Source organism: Manis pentadactyla, chromosome 9 (assembly GCF_030020395.1).
Source record: "Manis pentadactyla isolate mManPen7 chromosome 9, mManPen7.hap1, whole genome shotgun sequence".
NCBI lineage: Eukaryota > Metazoa > Chordata > Mammalia > Pholidota > Manidae > Manis > Manis pentadactyla.
In genome coordinates, this window is record NC_080027.1 from 72008815 (window position 1) to 72029356 (window position 20542).

The 20542-nt window shown below is 34.0% G+C and overlaps 1 protein-coding gene across 7 annotated transcripts in view; it reads left to right on the top strand.

Moving 5' to 3' along the window:
* Positions 1 to 20542, top strand: part of ELP4 (elongator acetyltransferase complex subunit 4) — a 248100-nt gene that overhangs the window by 56548 nt on the left and 171010 nt on the right. For all 7 annotated transcript variants that reach the window (XM_057507527.1, XM_057507529.1, XM_036891834.2 and 4 more), the window contains exons 4-5: positions 869 to 1000; positions 8244 to 8380. In XM_057507527.1, the coding sequence (XP_057363510.1) occupies positions 869 to 1000; positions 8244 to 8380 (269 nt within the window). The remainder of the gene's footprint in view (positions 1 to 868; positions 1001 to 8243; positions 8381 to 20542) is intronic.

A 20542-nucleotide genomic window follows, 5' to 3' on the forward strand; every position in this document is an offset into this window, starting at 1 on the left:
CTAAAATATTTGATGGTTAATGTATTTTCCAGCAGATTAGTTGGCGTGAGTCTAAGCATAAATAAATCTGATCTTGAAATGTAAAAGTTGCAGTTTAGACTAATTTATGGCATAGCACGAGATTATGTTTATTAATCCAATACCCTACATTATCTTTGTGATTGTGGCTAATAAAAAATACAATTATTGCATGTTCTTTCCTTCTCCAGGAAACTTGTGTACTTTTTCCTTTGCTTTCCTTTGTTTTTTTATGTAGCTACTCAGTAGGTCAGCTTCCAAAAAAGAAAAGGTAAAATTGAAATTCAGTGCCTCTCCATTTAAAAGGTAAAATTGGAATTCAATGTCTCTCCATTTAATAGAGATTTTAAATTCTCTTTTCATTCTTAAGAGACATAGGCTTGCAGGTGCAAAACTAATATTTGAGGGCAAAATAAGTGGCTTTATTCTTAGTTATTACTTCACCCATTATTTCGGTGAATGAGTTTTTTGAATTCTAGTATTACAAACCAGTAAACAGATTATGCACATGCTTTATTTTTACCTTGTGGCAAACATAACAATAATTACATGTACGTAAGTGCTAATTCCAGACTTTGCTCTAAGTGTATAAAATTTTTTTAAATGAGCATAGCCTCTTGTTGCAATAACATTTTATTTTTGTTAGTATAGAACTGAATCTTTTCTTTAAAATTTAAACGTCACATTTAATATTATATATATCATTTCCTCTGTTTTAGAAATATCTATTTTGTCATAATTTTAAGGCATCAATTTTTAACAAATTGGAAAGCTCTATTGCTAACACTTAAGAAAGTTGTTATATTTCTTTACCACAGATGCTCAATAATGTATCATTCTGCTCTCACAGGAGCTTCCTGCACCGTTACTTGACGATAATTGTGAAAAAGAATTTGGTGAAGATGTATGTAGTCATAAAACACCAGAATCTAACATTAAGCTGAAAATTGCCTGGCGTTACCAGTTATTACCTGAGATGGAGGCAAGTCAATGTACAAACTTTCTACAATTTGCAAATGTTTTTTTCATTCTGTAGAATCTCTTGTGGTATACCTGTTATTCTTCAAATGCAATGCACAATATATTTGTTGATGTAAATAATTAGATACTCAATATTATTTTTCCAAGGTGATGTTTCTTAAAGTAAAATTATGGCAAAGTTTTTTCTACTAAAACAGATTATTTCATTTTTCCATTATCTCCATACAGTCTTTCATTCCAGGGTTGCAAGCTAGAGTAAGTGAATTAAGCCATTTCTATCCAGTATGGTTATCTGTAAATATTCAATGTAAGTGATAGTAAAAACTGCTCTTACTATTCCTATATATTTTCATCCATTAAAGTTTCAAACTCAGCTGTCTGGTAATAATCTCACCTATCCAGGATAGATTAAGAGACAGGAAGTAGGGGGGAAATTTCTGAGAAGTCAAAACAAATGTAAATAAATCTGCTCATTAAAACTCATGAACTCTGCTCTGATGAAGACTGTTATTTATTAGCTCCCTCATTTAATTGTCTCCTTCATTCATTTTTCAGAACACTTTAATGCCTACCAGACATTGTCATACAAGTAGAAAAGAGAGGGAAATTCCAATCTGAATTAAGACACAATCCCCATAGTCCACTGTTCTCTAGTCTTCTACACTGACATCACATTACCTTTCCTAAGGACAGAAATATATTTACAACACTGTTTAATTACAAATGCCTAATTTGGTTTCCTGTTTCCACTGCCCCCTTCTAAATGCATGGCAGACTGTCAAACATAGTACCCTCCTGCCAAGCTTAGACACAGCCTTAAAATTCTCTGCAGAATGTTCTGGGTGGTCACTACCAGTTAACATACGAGAGTTAGTATGTGAGATGAAACCTGTTTGGTATTATAAGCTCGCAATATGAAATACAAACTTCTCCATATTACATACAAGATACGTATAACCTAATCCAAGCCTACCTTTTTAGTCTTCCATGTATATATTAAACACTATATTTACCTGTCCTATGAGAATGCTCCTTCTAAATTGCTTATATTTCTGTTGATAATGCTTTTCACTTTCTTATTCACCAATTCATCCTACTCCAAGTACAAAAATTACTACCTGTGACAGCTTTCCACATATAATTGTCCAGTTTCTTATTTTTATTTCCATAGCACTTCATGTACTTCTATACATTGTTTTATAGTCAATTATTAATATAACTCTCTTTTTCACGAGAGGGAATTCTCTTTGAGGGCAGAGAGCTTGTTTTATTTTCTCTTGTGTCTAGAATCTATATTAATGCTCAGATAATAAATATTTAGTGAATGATAAATGTATTTGTACCTTCAGTCAGCAAATATTGATTAAACATCAACTGTGTACCAAGTATAAAATATATTGTAATAGGTGCCTGTTAAGCAATGGTAAACTGTTCTAATTTAGATGAGAAAGCTGTTTGAATAACCATGATTTTTAAGGGTGATTTAAATGACTGCAAACAAACTACAAAATAGAGGAAATTTGCAACTCATATAATAGAATAAAGAATAAACTTTCCTTATATTTTAAGAACTTATAAAAAGGAAGAAATCCACCAATCCGATTTTTTTTAAATGGGCAAAAATATGACAGGGTTTAGGTGGCTCTTGAACACATAACCACAGATGCCAATTTCAGTTTCAGTAAGAATACTGACCTGCCATTTTTCTCTGATCAGATTGTCAATGATCTAAAATTTTTGATAAAATACTAAATTAGCAAGGGTTAAAGGAAACTAATAGTCTCATATTTTGCTGGTAAAAATGTAAATAGGTACAATTTCTGTAGAGGGTAATTTGGTAATATCCCTCGAAATTACAAAAACATACATCCTTTGATCCTTTTCAAAATTTACACCATGAATATATTTACTCAGATGTAAAATGAAATGTATATAAGCTATTTATATGGCATGTTTTTTAATAGCAAAAGATTGGAAATAACCTAAATGTCCGTCAGGAAGCAACTAGCTAAATTAATTAGGTATGTGTGTACAGTAGAATACCACACATTTGTATTAAAAAATAAAAGGAAGTTCTGTGTAATCAGAAGTTGTTGCATGCATAGACTGACTGGATGTGATTGAGAACTAGGCACAAGAGGCCAGAAAAAATGTAGTTATTCTGCTTAGGAAAATGTGAGTTGAGGAATAGAGATTAAAACAGACAAGATATGTAGGACTAGCATTTGAGAACCCCAATGGCAAAGAACTTCAAGACTTTGACCTGGCAGATTCATTCAAGTAACTGGGCTGGCTTAACAGTGATTCTTTCATGAACAGTGACTATATTCTAATTTTTCTACTAATATGTTCTGAAAGAGTCAATAATGAACAGAAGCTCTATGTTAAATTTAGCTTTTTTGAGAGGACAATACACCAATCCTGTTTTAGATTACATAAATCACTTGTGTCTTCGATTTCCTTTTTTTTCCCCTTTCTCAGCTAAGTTTTGGTCTTTTCATTGGTCACTAACATTCTTCAAATGAAATTGTTAGTGAAAATGCAAGTAACAGAGTTGCCTTTTTTCTTATTGCTTGATGTAAAATATTTTTAAAATTGGAAAGAAAGTTGTCTTTATAATTCATTATTTCTTTATATGTTATGATTATAGGCGCTATTCCTTCCCCCTTTACATATACGTGAGTAGTGCTTATTCTGTTCTTCTTTTTAGGGTGCGGTGTGCCTGCCAGTGTTCTGATTATCTATGGAAGTAAACTTCTCAGAGGTTTCATGTTAACACATAAACCCAGTGCACAGTTTTCAAGGTTTATAACTTGAGTGTTCTAAGAAACTGTGCTCTTCTTACAGTAATCTTCCACAGATGACTTATTCTCCCGTTTTCTTCACGTCACCTCAAAAAAAGACATAATCAGGAATGTCTTCCTTTTTGTCACTCCATATAATAAAAATTACTCTTCTCTAACATCTCCTTTCACTCCTTTATTTTTCTTCAGGGCATTTATCATCACCTAGCAGATAATATATTGTTTGTCTCTTCCTACTAGAATGTGAGCTCAAGGAGAGAAAGGGATTGGCTATTTTATTTTATTGACATATAATGGGTGCTCAGTAGTTATTTGTTGAATACATGAGTAAATGAGTTACATAGTGTGTGAATTAAATATGACACTGTTAAGTTGTGCTGATAAATACAAATAAAATAACAGCTTATTTTTAATTTACAGTCAATGGTCAAACCTAAGTTTACTAGTATTTATAAGTGAGTTCTGTCAAGTTTAGAAAAAAGGATCATCTCTGGCTTCTTGCTTTTCCTTAAAATGTCACCAGTGCATATATTTGCCTGTCACAAAAACTTTATGATGTTTTGCCAAGACTGGTAGATTTTGGTGATGACTTATCACCACATACTTTATAAATTTAGATGTTACTTTACCATTATCAGTTTTAAAACAGTAAAACCCTGTGTTTTCTGTATTTTTGGGGGGATAAAATATAGTTAACACTATTGTGAGTAAAGATTAAACAAACAGTCCAAAACTACTTAAATCAGAGATGCCTTTTTGTATAAGTTGTAACCAAGTCCTAAGAGTGTAGTCATATTCCCATTTAGGGGGCACAAGAAAGGGTAAGAATATGCACACCTAAGTCAATAATAATAGATGAGTAAAGCATAAATAAAGCAGTGCTTTTTCCAGGTGGAGAGATGAGTAATTTTTAAAAGACCCCCTTCCCTCTGCCTGTGATTTTGATGTTTTCTCCCGGGTGGACATGCCCTCTCCCCTGTTCAATCATCAAATCCTATTCCCTCTTCACCCCAAGAATTGCTAGACTAAAGCATAGTCTCAGACTTAATTTCTTCAATATTCTAGAACTCTGCTACCCATGCCTACAATGGCTCCAGCAATTCATGACAGTTTATTGGATCTTTATTATATTAAATTCTCATTCCTCTTTGACTTTCTGTCTTAGTGGTTCAGCCACAACAGTCCTGTGATAGATGTGGCATGTTGTAGATGAAAACAAACATCATTTTTCTAATAAGGCAATGTATTTACAAAGGATAGTGATGGATCTTCTGATTCTCTAGTGAATCATGGCACAATAATAATAATAATTGATAACATTTATATAGTGCTTTACAACTTATAAATTTTCATTGCCAGTATGATATTAGGTCCTCACAAAAGCCAACTAAAATAGTTATTATTACCTCTATTTCTGGTGATTGAACTGAGGCTCAAAATAGTTTAGTAACCATTTAGATTCTTACTTTTCTGTTATGCCATACTGAGAAATAAGAAATGATAACAATAATAAGAAAATGCCTTTTTTAGACTGCTTGTGATGCAAATTTTTCTCTGAAAGTTCCGTTCCTGGCATCCTGGAGGGGGTGGGTGATACTGTTTTGTCACCCTGTGCTCCTCCTGGCCCTCCCATTCATAGTTCTTTTTCCCTTATCATAGTAATGATACCATTTCAGCATACTCTCTTTGACAGTTGACAAAATTAAAGGGCAGTTACAAATGTGAAACAGGACTTTTCATAATGTAAAACAAAAGGAACATGTTCCTATCAAACTGAGTAAACTGACTAGTTATTGATGATAGTTTGATTTTTTTTTATGCATCTACTTTTCAGTGTTGACAGTTTTTCACGGAGTATTATTATTATTATTAGATTTAAAGCATTTAGTTGCCTTTTTTAAACAAAATAAATTTTAAGTCTTTGTTTTACAACCCTAGACCTAAAAAGATTTCACAGCATTTCAAAAATCTGATTATATGTTATGTGTCTTGGATAGAAAAAGCTTACAAAATTGTTTTTTCCTATAACAGTATATTTGTTTTTCATTTTCATTTTTTATTGAGGGATTAAAGTTTTTCATCATTGATAAAATTTTTATTGTCTACCTTGTGAACAGTTACTGTACCTACTCTTAATTTCTAAAAAAATTAATAACTTAATTGTAATAAAAGTTTCCAAATTTATTTTTGCATTTTAATGAATTATTTGTGTTCTATTTGTAAACTGTCACTGCGTGAAATCAATTTTCTGCCTTAATTCATCCCAAATCTGAGATTTCTATTACATTAATATTTAGAAACATTAATAGAGACAGCAGCTTAAAAAGCATACTTTGCTTCTTGGCAATCTAGCATGTTTCTTTGACTGCATAGGACTTCAAGAATCTTCAATCCACTAATAAATTTATTAACTCAAACTTAAAAGAAGGGAAAAGTCTCTCTTTCTTTCTTACTCCCCATGGCCAGTCTGCTAAAATAGATTATTCATGCTTATTTGATTCAGGTAGGCTTTTGCAAGCTTCCCTACTAAGCCTGGGAATGTGGTACATTGAGGCCTTTTCAGGGGCTTCTGACACAGACCAAGCTTTTATTGCATGGTGTTTTATTATTACCAAATCCTGGTCTCCACCCAGTTTGTAGGCACTCTGCTTATTCTTTTGAATCAGGAAAGGTTATCACCTACCTTAATCCTTGCAGCAGTGTGGATTAAGGACACCAGTGTGCCCCAGGATTCTCAAAGAGGATCCTGGAAACTTCTTGTTTCTTCTTTTTTGCTGTCTTTACTAAATTCTATTGGGCCTTAGAGGGATTTGCATCTGAAATGGGCAACCTGGTGTTTTTCTCAATGAAGACATCAGATCAAAGTTCAGTTAGTCAAGGCCTTTCTAAAACATTAAGGGGGCTTGGACTTACACAATAAAAAGATGAGCTCTAACCGAGATTGCAGTAAAAACATTCTGAACTATAATCCGGATAAAGAATAGATTATAGGCCAAAGAACAGACCTTGTTTAAATTGCTTTAGACTAATAACTTTACATTTAAAAACTTTACACCCTGCTCTTAAGAACATATTTTAATGTTGCATAATTTGTCAGTACTTTCATGGTAAAAAGATAAATCATGTTTTGGGAGCCATACCTCTGTGTATATTGTATTGAAAAAATGAGATTGACCAATTAATAGGCCTCTTTCATTAATGGAAATAAGTACCTTATGGTGGGATGAACAGTCTAAAATTTCATTTAGAAAACTTGTCAAACCCACAGTCTGATTCTGAAAATAATGTTTCTATTAGACTTTAATTTTTATTTTGTTACTATATAATTTGATGTTTGTAGGCATTTAAGGTTATGAGTCCTTGAAGTCTTAAAATGAAAATATCTAGTGTCAAGCAAATGTGTTTCTTATCTAAATTACAAAGTTATCAGTTACTTAGTAAGATAAGTTAGGTTCTAATTGTGTATAGTTCTTCAGTTTCTGCAGAGAATCATCTTTTGTTGCACGTTCTGAAATTTGTAGCATTCAGGACAGTGCAAATCATGTCAATTAAAGTCAGAGATTTCATTAGACACTAGTGTCAGGTGAAATCTGTTAGTAGTTTAACTTTGAATAGAGGTGAACATATATCTCTAATGTGCTGAATAAAAAAAATTAGCCCAGAGTCCGTTCAGAACAATATAATAATGTTATATTACCAGGCTTTACTATCCTATGTAAATAAAATCAGCATCAATAATAATTAGAGTTTATGAGAAAGATGATTTGCTGGATAAATTGTTAGTAGAAAGCTCAAAAAGGAATTATCAATGAACTAATGATTATGCCAGGTTTCTGAATTATCTAACATAGCTTAGATGCATTCTCCCACTTTATCATGTGCTTTGTTCCCCTCTGGAGTATCCCAGTATATTTTGTACTATAAGCTTAATTTTAAGGTTACAAAATGTTTGAATATGCATACACATACCATCTTGTAAGAATTTAGTTTTAAAATGATGCTCAGTTTATATTTGAATAGCTAGTATATTTTGGGCCCCTCACCAATTTAGTTTTACTTAAGTTTTCATTAGTTCTTTGCAATTGCATATTTAATTTGTCATTAAATCCTGGAGTCTTTAAAAAATAATTAAGACTTATGTATATTTTATTTTTTATCTTGAGGAGGTACACAGTATACTAAAAAAGGAAAGAGATGTTTAAATTCTTATCAAAGTTAGGGAATCATCAGGAGTGAAAATGGAAGATGAAAATGTTGATTTCTAACTATGGATAGTTTAAAATAATCAAAGTTGTATGTGCTTCTTTGAAATATATCAGCTCTTCCTTATTAGCTTTAAAGTGAATAAATATATCTGTTTTGCTGAATGTAGGACAAATAAATTATAGTTTAAAGACACAATAATATTTTTTTAACAACCAATATGGGTTTTCTTAATAGGCTAGACCAGTGTCATCATCAAGATTTGGCCACTATTATGATGTATCAAAAAAGATACCACAAGAACTAATTGAGGCTTCAAAATGGCATGGATTTTTTCTTCCAGAAAAAATATCAGCTCTTAACATAGAACCCTGGTAAGTTAATGACCCAATTGTGACTGTAAAGGTTAATAGATTATATTTTTACCACCTTCTTTGAAAGATTTCATATCTGGGATACATATCCTAATAGTAAATGTTAGTTTCCTACATAATATGTAACCTTAAGTTTTTGTAGGTTTCATATTATTTCATTATATGTAGTTTTCTTCTTGTGGTTCTGTAACTGCTGGACCTGCTACTACTCTCAATTTGCATCTTAGAAAGTGTGGATACCAAATTTATAATAACTGTTGTCTTTATTTTCAAAAAAATGTGGAATAGTTCTAAATCAGGGTCTTTCAGCCCTAAATGCAAGTAGACACCTAAATATTACTTACTGAATATAACAGATGTGACACTGGTATAAAGTAGTGCTACTGCTCCATGTTTTTCAGTTAAGTGCTCTCTCAGAAAGTTTTCCAAAATTTAATATATTAAAAGGCTTTCTATTTCTAGTTATGCCATAAATAAAGCAATCTGTATTTTTTTAGGTGACTTAAGAGAATTTAGGGTTTGAGTTTTACAATGAAGAGTTTTAAGTATTGAACCAGCCAACATGTTATAGTGTTATTTATTATGTCAAACTCTGAAAATTACATTGAATAATTTATAAGTGTTAAGAATACTTCATTTCAATTCTTATTGCAGTTGGATCAAGGGGAGATAATCCATGGGATAGGTTATTCCCCCTATTTTCTTTCATACTGTAAAATCATTATTTTCAGAGTGAGATGAACTATTAAGTGGAGTTTTAATAGTTAGGAATTCGTGAACTGGAATGATTTAAAAATCTAGTCTCTCTTACAGAAATACTACCTGAGAATTCAGTGAAGACTATTCTATTTATTTTTATTAAATCTATTACCAAAAAAAAATTTTCTTCATGATAGCCTTTCTAGTCTATGGCCAGAGACTTATAAAAAGTGGTGCTTTGATGTTGTCTTAGTATTAATAGCTGCTGTTTTTGAATGACTGCTATATGTCAGTCACTCTGCCACATTCTTTATGTTTGTTATCTAGTGTAATCCTGGTATCAATCCTATAAAGGTACATATTCCCATTTGCCAGAAGAAGATAACAAAATTCACAGAAGTGATTTATCTGAGGCTCAACTATTAAGTGATAGAGCCAGCTTTAACCAGTCAGATCTCTCTTTTTCTTTTTCCTTTACTGCTTCAAAAGATTTTGGTGTTCTTTGTCTTTACCTTACCTTTATGGAGGAAAGAGCATTGATAAATTTTTGTTTAAAAATCTGAGTCCCAGTACTAAGTCCATCCTCCTGTTAACCTTGGGCAAATCCCTTGAATTCAGTGAAAATAAATATCCTCCTGTGAAAAAAATGAATGAAAAAAATTTCGTTTTTGCCGTTCACTGAACCAGATGTACTTATAAATGCAGGCTTGATAAATAGGTCAAAATAAGTTTTCCATGGTTTCTCAAATAGTAAATGGTGGAACCGAGATTCATAAGTCTTTCTTACTCAAAAATCTGTGTTAGCAGTAATGCTATACTGCTACCATTTATGGAGAGCATAAGGAAATAAAAAATGTAAAATGTTCATTAAGTACAATGTAAGTAAATTTATAATAATGTGGTGTTACTTTTGTAATTCAAGAAATATTATAAGGATAAAACTTTTTTAAAGCCACAAAGTACAAGGCTTTTGTTCATTCATGCAGCAACAAAAAGGAGGAGGTAATTAATATTTGCTATATACCTGTTCCATGTCAGACAATGTTCCAGGCATTTGGCCTTGGGATAGCTCATGTAATCCTCCCCACAACCCTCTGGGAGAAGTAATATTACCCACATTTTACAGGAAATTTAAGGTCAGATATGCTAAGCAGCTTTCCCACTGTTTCAGTCTTAAGTGACTAAGTCACCCACCTAAACCCAAGTCTCAAAAACCTCTGCTCTCTTCTCTGTACTGGACTGCCCCACTTTACTGCTCCAGGAAATGCACAGTGCAAGAAGCTGGATGCCAGAAGAACTGCACTTTGATCAGCTGTGAAAATAGTCCCATAGTCTTTACAATACATTGTTTCAGATTTTTTTTTTGAGAACTAGCAGTTTTGCACAGAAAAGGAAAATTTATAGATTTTAATTATCAAGGCAATGTTTCATTTCATAATAGTTAACTGATAATTCATTTATTTCATATTAAACTTAAATGCTTAATTAAGTGTAATCAAACTTTAAACATGTAATTAAATTAAAAATGGGTACTTTACCATGTGAGATTTATGTTAATTTATGAAAAGCATGTGCTCATTTCACTAAAATGAATTTTACTAGTTCATTTATAAAACAATAAAGCTAAGCTTTGCAGTTGTCTATACTTTTCTAATAATCAAGAATAGAGGGTATAGTTATGTCCCACTTCATATGTGAGGATAAAACACATAATATCATAACTTCTAAAGGTACTGTTGAAATACATAAAGATTGTTTTTACACTAAGAAAAACTGAAGTAAATTTAAAATTTGCATTAACTAATTTAAAATTATTGATAGGCTTGCCTATGGAAAATGTTCATATGTATACTTTAAAACTTCAAATTAAGCCTGGGTATAAAAAATTAAGGTGTATCACAGTAATATTACCAATGGTTTTGTTATATTTCATTGTCATAAATCAGATCATCTGAGTCATAAAACAATGATAGACACTGATTTGGGGAATAATTCTATAGTCTAAGATTTTTTTTAATTGCCATAGTTTTTAATTAAACTTTGCCAAAAGCTATTCCAAGAACAGGTTTCCTCACTAGAAAGATTTCCATTCTTCACATGGAGATGGTTGGAGATGGTGTCTCTGTTTTCTTATTTATTAATGAATCTGCTAACATACTGCCTAACCTGCTGTACAAGACTTTGTGTCCTGCCCCAAACTCATATGTTGAAGCCCTAATCCCCAATGTGGTGGCATTTAAAGATGGGGCCTTTGGGAATTTATTAGGATTAGGAGAGTTCATGAGGGTTGGACCCTGATCAATAGAATTGGTGTCCTTAAAAAAGAGAGACACCAAGCTAACCACCACTCTCTCCTTGAGTGCACACCTAGGAAAGACCATGTGAGCACACAACGAAAAGCTGGCCATCTGCATCCCAATGGGGGAGCTCTCACCAGACACTAGTCCTGCTGGCACCTTGATCTTGGATTTCTAGTCTCCAGAACAAAATTAATTCTTGTTGTTTAAGCCACCCGGTCTGTGGTATTTTGTTATGGGAATCCACAGTGACTCATAATGCTATATTGTAAAATGTTACTTTTTTTTTTTTAATCATATGACATTTCAAAAATTTTACACTTTTTGGTTATACATATGTCAGGTCTTAAATAGTGAGTGTGCAAACAGTTGGTAGTAAATAGAATGAATTTGTCTTAATATATTTCTTGAAATGCAAGATTTTGTTTTTATAGTTATCCAACAACAGCTAGTAGTTTCTTAAATTAGTTAAAAGCTTTTTGTTGATTAAATTGAATGAATTGAATTCTGAGAGAAACAGTTAACAACTGAGGAGAATTTCTAGGAGAAAATCAATGGAAAAAGATAGAAATATTATTTAAGACTTTAGTTGTCATTCTATTTTTCTTCTCCTGCCAAGTCTCTTTACTAGCTTAAATGAAACCTCTAAAAATGCACTCTTCCCTAGACAATTACAGTTATGCACCCCCATACTTTCCCTGTACTTTTGTTCATACTCTGTCAGAACACTTACCATATATTACACTGCAGTTATCTCTCTTGTCTACATTATCTTCCTCCTCAAGCATAGGAAATCCTTCAGGAAAAGGGTTATGGGGTTATGCTGTCTTCATCGATTCACTGAATCTAGAACACAGGTGTTGAGTTGATAGTTGATGAATTAGTGAGTCAATGAAGAAAGCATAGCAATAACTCATATCAACTATAGCCTTGTTTTTAACTGTAGCACAAAGATTTAGTGGGATTAATCATAACTAAAGCATAGCCATGTATTAGTATATTGTATTTCAAAAATACAGATCTCGTAGATGGAGAAGCAGAGAATCACAGTATCTTTAGATACCTACAAATAAAAAATTCACTCATGAGAAAGGGATTTGGGGAGTTTCTAGTAAAACTAACAGTTCAGAACATAAGTCAAAAAGTTACATAAGTATACTATAAGCTATTTTATTAAAATGATATAGTGAATAATATAGTAATACAAGTCTCATAGCTGGTAGAAAGGCAAGATATAAGTATAAGGAGGGTTTTTACCAGTCTCCTTTTCTGCTGGTGATATACTTAAAGGAAAAAAGATAGTATCTGAAAATTTAAAGTTAAGAGAAACCACTTGTTTACATGTCTACCTTTGTTTTTTTCTTTCTGTCCTTCAAGGGGGCCTTTGGGTATACTGAATTTAGTTCATCCTGGCATCCTAGCAAGTTATCTTCATTAGTATGCATGGAGTTTGTTTTATTATTTCCCACCTTACTCCTACATTCTAATCCCAGTCATTTTCCCCATAAGCATTCACTCTCTTATTTATGTATATCCTTCCAAATTTCAACTCTTCCATTAATAATCTTTGACCCTTGACTCTGTTCTCTCTCTCCCCTTCCTATACCCAATCAGCAAATACTGAAATTTTATTTTAATTAACTTAAATGTAAATAAATATATGTGACTAGTGGCTATCATTTTAAGACAGTACAGTTTTACAGCATAAGTCAGCTTTTAACCACTACTATGGGCTTAAGGCTTAAACCCTCCAATGACCTCTGATCTCACTAAGAATAATCAACCCACATTCTAACAAAGATCCTATAAGAATTTGAGACCCTACATGTCCTTACCTAATCTGATTGCTAGCTACTTCTCTCATCTCTTTGATTTCACTGGAGTCAGGGAAAGGTAGAGGGAGTATCAAGAATGTTTTCCAGGTCTCAGACATGGAAGTCCTAGCCATGACAATCAAACAACACAAAGAAATAAAAGGCATCCAGATTGGCAAGGAAGAAGTTAAATGGTCCCTGTTTGGAGATGACATGATATTATACAAAAAAAACCCTAAAGAATCCACTCCAAAACTAATAGATCTAATATTTGACTTCAGCAAAGTTGCAGGATACAAAATTAATACACAGAAATATGTGGCATTCCTATACACTAACAATGAACTAACAGAGAGAGAAAAATCAGGAAAACAATTCCATTCACAATTGCATCAAAAAGAATAAAATACCTAGGAATAAACCTAACCAAGGAAGTGAAAGATCTATACCCTGAAAACTATAAGACACTCATGAGAGAAATTAAAGAAGATACCAATAAATGGAAATTCATCCCATGCTCTTGGGTAGGAAGAATTAATATTGTCAAAATGAACATCCTGCCTAAAGCAATCTATAGATTCAATGCAATTCCTATCAAAATACCAATAGCATTCTTCAATGAACTAGAGAAAATCGTTCTAAAATTCATATGGAACCAGAAAAGACCTCAAATAGCCAAAGCAATTCTGAGAAGGAAGAATAAAGCTGGGGTCATTACGCTCCCCAACTTCAGGTTCTACTACAAAGCCATGGTAATCAAGACAATTTGGTACTGGCACAAGAACAGACCCATAGAACAGTGGAACAGACTAGAGAGCCCTGATATAAACCCAACCATTTTTGGTCAATTAATATATGATAAAGGAGCAATGGATATACAGTGGGGAAATAACAGACTCTTCAATAGCTGGTGTTGGCAAACTGGACAGCTACATGCAAGAGAATGAAACTGGATTATTGTTTAACCCATACACAAAAGTAAACTCGAAGTGGATCAAAGACTTGAATGTAAGTCATGAAACCATAAAACTCTTAGAAGACAACATGGGCAAACATCTCCTGAATATAAGCATGAGCAACTTCTTCCTGAACACATCTCCTCGAGCAAGGGAAGCAAAAGCAAAAATGAACTCATGGGACTACATCAAACTAAAAAGTTTCTTTACCGCAAAGGACACCATCAACAGAACAAAAAGGCATCCTACAGTATGGGAGAATATGTTTGTAAATGACATATCTGACAAGGGGTTAACATCCAAAATATATAAAGAACTTACATGCCTCAACACCCAAAAAGCTAATAACCCAATTTAAAAATGGGCAGAGGATATGAAGAGACAGTTCTCCAAAGAAGAAATTCAGATGGCCGACAGACACATGAAAAGATGCTCATCATCACTAATCATCAGGGAAATGCAAATTTAAACCACAGTGGTATATCACCTCACACTAGTAAGGATGGCCAGCATCAAAAATACTAAGAACAACAAATGCTGGTGAGGATGTGGAGAAAGGGGAGCCCTCCTACACTGCTGGTGGGAATGTAAGCTAGTTCAACCACTGTGGAAAGCAATATGGAGGTTCCTCAAAAAACTAAAAATAGAAATACTATTTGACCTGGAAATCCCACTCCTTGGAATTTACCCAAAGAATACAACTTCTCAGATTCAAAAAGACATATGCAACCCTATGTTTATGGCAACAGTTTTTACAATAGCCAAGATATGGAAGCAACCTAAGTGTCCATCTGTAGATGAATGGATAAAGAAGAGGTGGTACATATACACAATAGAATACTATTCAGCCATAAGAAAGAAACAAATTCTACCATTTGCAACAACATCGATGGAGCTGAAGGTCATTATGCTCAATGAAATAAGCCAGGCAGAGAAAGACAAATGCCAAATGATTTCCCTTATTTGTGGAGTATAACAATGAAGCAAAACTGAAGGAACAAAATAGCAGCAGACTCAGAGACTCCAAGAATGAACTAGTGGTTACCAAAGGGGAGGGGTGTGCGAGGATGGGTGGGGAGGGAGGGCAAAGGGGATTGAGGGGTATTATGTTTTGTACATATGGTGTGGGGGATCACGGGGAGAACAGTGTAGCACAGAGAAGGCACATAGTGGATCTGTGGCATCTTAGTACACTGATGGACAGTGACTGCATTGGGATATGGGTGGGGACTTGATAATATGGGTAAATGTAGTAACCACATTGTTTTTTCATGTGAAACCTTCATAAGTGTATATCAATCATACCTTAATAAAAATAAATAAATAAATGAATAAATAAATAAATAAATAAAAGATAGGCAGGGGTCATATCATTCTTTAAGAAATTTGTTCATGAGGGGACAAAGAAAAGCAATAATTGGAAGAGGTTTGGAGTGAAGAAAGTTCTTTTGCTGTTTTGTTTAAATGTGAATGGGAAAAATTCAGTAGAGGGAACAAATGAAGATAGAGAAGAGGACATAACAATTTCTAGTTGTATGCCACTGGGAAGATTACTAACAAGTTGGCATAATTCCTAAGCCACTCAGTATCTCTTTTACACATCTATAAAATGTGCCTAAAAGTAATACTCTTTGAATACTGCTTGGTATTAGAAATAAGAAATAAATATTAGGGGGTTATTGCTATATTTTCTGGAAAAGACAAGAGGTACCCCAGAGCATGTGTGGAAGGATTGGCTTTTAAGATGTAATAACATTTCCTCCAGTGGAGGGAAGGAGAGAAAGGAAGGAAAAGGGAATGTATATGCACATAGGTTTGTATGGTTGGAGGTAGGGTCTTGAGTAATGTTGAAGATAAGGCCAGAGAAGGTTAAGATATTAAAAAAGGAAACAGCCCGTAAACTCCAGGCTGAAGAAAAAAATTGAAGACAACTACTGTTGATATATGAGGCGAAAGAGATGGTTTAATGAATGGGTAGTGGCCTCCTTCATAGTGGTAGTAAATGGACAAAGTAAGTTGCCAAGATAAGAAGTGTTGATTGAGAATAAGATCATTGAATTAGGATTGTAAACCAACTACAACATCTTCAGTTGGTAGAAGGAAATGTGCAGAAGCTTGATAAAGATAACAGCTTAAATGGGGAATGATTGGAATTGGCTACATTATTTAAAAATTGATTCTTTGTTTGTTTGTTTTGTTTTATTAGAAAGTACAGGAGGGGGAATGGTTTGAAAGTGACACTAGGAAACAAAGAAGAGACCAACCAAATCTCCCAGAGATGGAGGAAAGAAGTCTAAGCTGCAGCTTTAGTTAGTTAGGCTCAAGAGCCCACCGTCTTCGAAGGGAATTCTGGTTATCCTTTGAAGGGTAGTGGGTACTGGGGGTTTTAATAAGGCCCAAGGCTGAGGGTGGCTGCAGAGACTACAGTAGTGGCAATAGAGAAGAGGCTCTGCAACAGCTTTTTCTGCATGATAGACCTGGAATGGTTACGGGGCTTAGCATCTAAGATAGGATGGAGTGAAAAGCAGATTATAGTAATATAGTTCAAGCACAGTTCTGTTTACATAAAATTTTAGATTCTTTTCTAACACCAATTCAGAGGTTAATTTAGGTTCCAAAAACTTAGTGATATGTGGCCAAATAAGTCCACAAAAGACCTCAAGCTGAATCCCCTTCTCAGACTATATTCTGGAACATTCTACCAGATATCTGGCCTATAATCCTCAAAAGCATAAAGACCATAAAACAAGGAAAGTCTAAGGAACTTACAGATTGAAAGAGACTGAAGAGAGACATAAAAGTATACTTAGAGAGACAATATACTTAGTATTTGAAGGCTGTAAGAAAAATGCCAAAATTAAATAAATATATACATAGTTATAGTAACCCTGTTTATATTGATTTATTGGTAAAATACTCTTCTTTTCAGAATGAAAACCATTTTTATCAGCATACTTCTTAACATCCCACAGTAGTTTTTCCAATTAAGAGAAGGAAGGGTTTAGTACAGAGAGATGTCTGAGAGGATGTTTATCGAACTGTTAACAATGCTCACCTCTAGGTGGTGAATTTGGGGCTTTTTTTTTTTTGTATGTTTTATGTATGTGAACTTTTAGAATGAACAAATAAATTTCATTTATTTAATTCCTTACTTCTTTGAAAATAGAGTTTGATATGAGATATGATATAAAGATTTCATTATATTATTCCCAAATGACTAGACTTTCCCTACTTATTTGAAATTATAACAGTAGTAGAAGAAAATAAAAGAATGTTGAACACAGAGTTGAGACATAACAATGAGTATATACAGTGATAGATATAAATACCATTCTCCATTTGAAGGAATCAAGACTCTTTGGAGAAATGTTACATTCAAAGGTAGGAAAAGGATAGCACCTGTAACACCTCTTTTTTTTTGTAGATAATTATTTTTTATTGAAGGGTAGTTGACACACAGTATTACATTAGTTTCAGGTGTACAACACAGTGATTTAACATTTATATACATGATAATTCTAGGTACCAGCTATCACCATACCAAGCTGTTACAATATGTTGACTATATTCCTTATGCTATACATTACATCCTGGTTACTTATTTATTTTATAATTGGAAGTGTGCACTTTTTTTTTTTTTTTTTTTGTGAGGGCATCTCTCATATTTATTGATCAAATGGTTGTTAACAACAATAAAATTCTGTATAGGGGGGTCAATGCTCAATGCACAATCATTAATCCACCCCAAGCCGAATTTTCGTCAGTCTCCAATCTTCTGAAGCATAACGAACAAGTTCTTACATGGAGAACAAATTCTTACATAGTGAATAAGTTACATGGTGAACAGTACAAGGGCAGTCATCACAGAAACTTTCGGTTTTGCTCATGCATTATGAACTATAAACAGTCAGTTCAAATATGAATACTCATTTGATTTTTATACTTGATTTATATGTGGATACCACATTTCTCTCTTTATTATTATTATTTTTAATAAAATGCTGAAGTGGTAGGTAGATACAAGATAAAGGTAAAAAAACATAGTTTAGTGTTGTAAGAGAGCAAATGTAGATGATCAGGTGTGTGCCTGTAGACTATGTGTTAATCCAAGCTAGACAAGGGAAATAAAACATCCATGTATGCAGAAGATTTCTCTCAGAACAGGGGGGGTGAGGTTCTAAGCCTCACCTCTGTTGATCCCCTATTTCTCACCTGATGGCCCCCCTGCGACTGTGCCTGTCTTAGGTTGTTCCTCCCTTGAGGAATCTTACCCGTCTCTGGCTAACCAGTCATCTTCCGGGGCCATACAGGGAAATGTTAAGTTGGTAAGTGAGAGAGAAGCCTTATTGTTTGAAAAGGTTAGCTTTTTACTTCTTTGCATATTTATGCCCTGTGGCTTCTATGCCCAGCACTTGTCTTCAGGTATCTTTACCACTTGGAAGAATTATGATACTTGGTAAATTTGATATGAGGCACAAATTCTATTTAAGGGTTGTAATTAGGAAGGAAGAAGAAAAGCTATAGAAGTAGCAGGCGGAAGAAAACATGGGAAGATTGATTATTTCTTTGATATATCTTCTTGTAGAGTAACTTCAGCATGTATAGGTTTTAAACTACTAACTAAATTGCGCACACACATTAACATAATAGGAGTATAGTTACATAACCAAAGCATACCTGTAATTACCAGCCATCTCCAGTCAAACCAAGAAAACCAGTTAGGCACCTTAGGCATTTGTGAAAACTTATCTATGATATGGTGGATATTGTCCAACTGAACTTGAACAGTCTGAGAGAAATCAGACAAATTAAAACAACGCTTCCCATATGTTCTTTTAACAATAAATAGTCTGTAGTTGTAAGATTTTAGAGTGCTACAATTTGCACTTCTCCTAATTCTTGGTTGAGTTCCAACAGTATAGATCCAGTGAAATTTGTTTTACTGTATGCACAGGCCAGCTTAGATATCTCCTTCTTCATTCCTATGGCAAGTCCAGGAACTGGTGGGATGAGTGCATCTACAGCTGTAGCAGTGCGTGGATCTTTGTTGGGGTTTTTTGATGATCATCTTCTGGCATGAGTCTTCCAGAGAGTGCTGATGTTGGAAGTTCTTTTTCATATCATATCTTAGTTCATTTTTGGGGTAGCCAAATTAGGCATTGATCCTCTGTATAAACACAAACAGACCCTTTGCCTACACTTTTATATGCCCTTTATACCCTTGTGTAGAATTCATTGGAGGTCACCACACAGGAACTGCCTTTTTTTTTTTTTTTGCTATCACTAATCTACACTTACATGACGAATATTATGTTTACTAGGCTCTCCCCTATACCAGGTCCCCCCTATAAACCCCTTACAGTCACTGTCCATCAGCATAGCAAAATGTTGTAGAATCCCTACTTGCCTTTTCTGTGTTGTACAGCCCTCCCCTTTCTCCCACCACCGCCCATGCATGCTAATCTTAATATCCCCCTTCTTCTCCCCACCCCTTATCCCTTCCTACCCACCCATCCTCCCCAGTCCCTTTCCCTTTGGTACCTGGTAGTCCATTCTTGAGTTCTGTGATTCTGCTGCTGTTGTGTTCCTTCAGTTTTTCCTTTGTTCTTATATTCCACAGATGAGTGAAATCATTTGGTATTTCACTTTCTCCACTTGGCTTGTTTCACTGAGCATAATACTCTCCAGCTCCATCCATGTTGCTGAAAATGGTAGGATTTGCCCTTTTCTTATGGCTGAGTAGTATTCCATTGTGTATATGTACCACATCTTCTTTATCCATTCATCTGTCAATGGACATTTAGGGTGCTTCCAATTCTTGGCTATTGTAAATAGTGCTGCGATAAGCATAGGGGTGCATTGGTCTTTCTCAAACTTGATTGCTGCATTCTTAGGGTAAATTCCTAGGAGTGCAATTCCTGGGTCAAATGGTAAGTCTGTTTTGAGCATTTTGATGTACCTCCATACTGCTTTCCACAATGGTTGAACTAATTTACTTTCCCTCCAGCAGTGTAGGAGGGTTCCCCTTTCTCCACAGCCTCGCCAACATTTTTTGTTGTTTGTCTTTTGGATGGCAGCCATCCTTACTGGTGTGAGGTGATACCTCATTGTAGTTTTAATTTGCATTTCTCTGATAATTAGCGATGTGGAGTATCTTTTCATGTGTCTGTTGGCCATCTGTATTTCTTTTTTGGAGAACTGTCTGTTCAGTTCCTCTGCCCATTTTTTAATTGGGTTATTTGTTTTTAGTTTGTTGAGGCGTGTGAGCTCTTTATATATTCTGGACGTCAAGCCTTTATCGGATCTGTCATTTTCAAATATATTCTCCCATACTGTAGGGTTCCTTTTTGTTCTATTGATGGTGTCTTTTGCTGTACAGAAGCTTTTCAGCTTAAT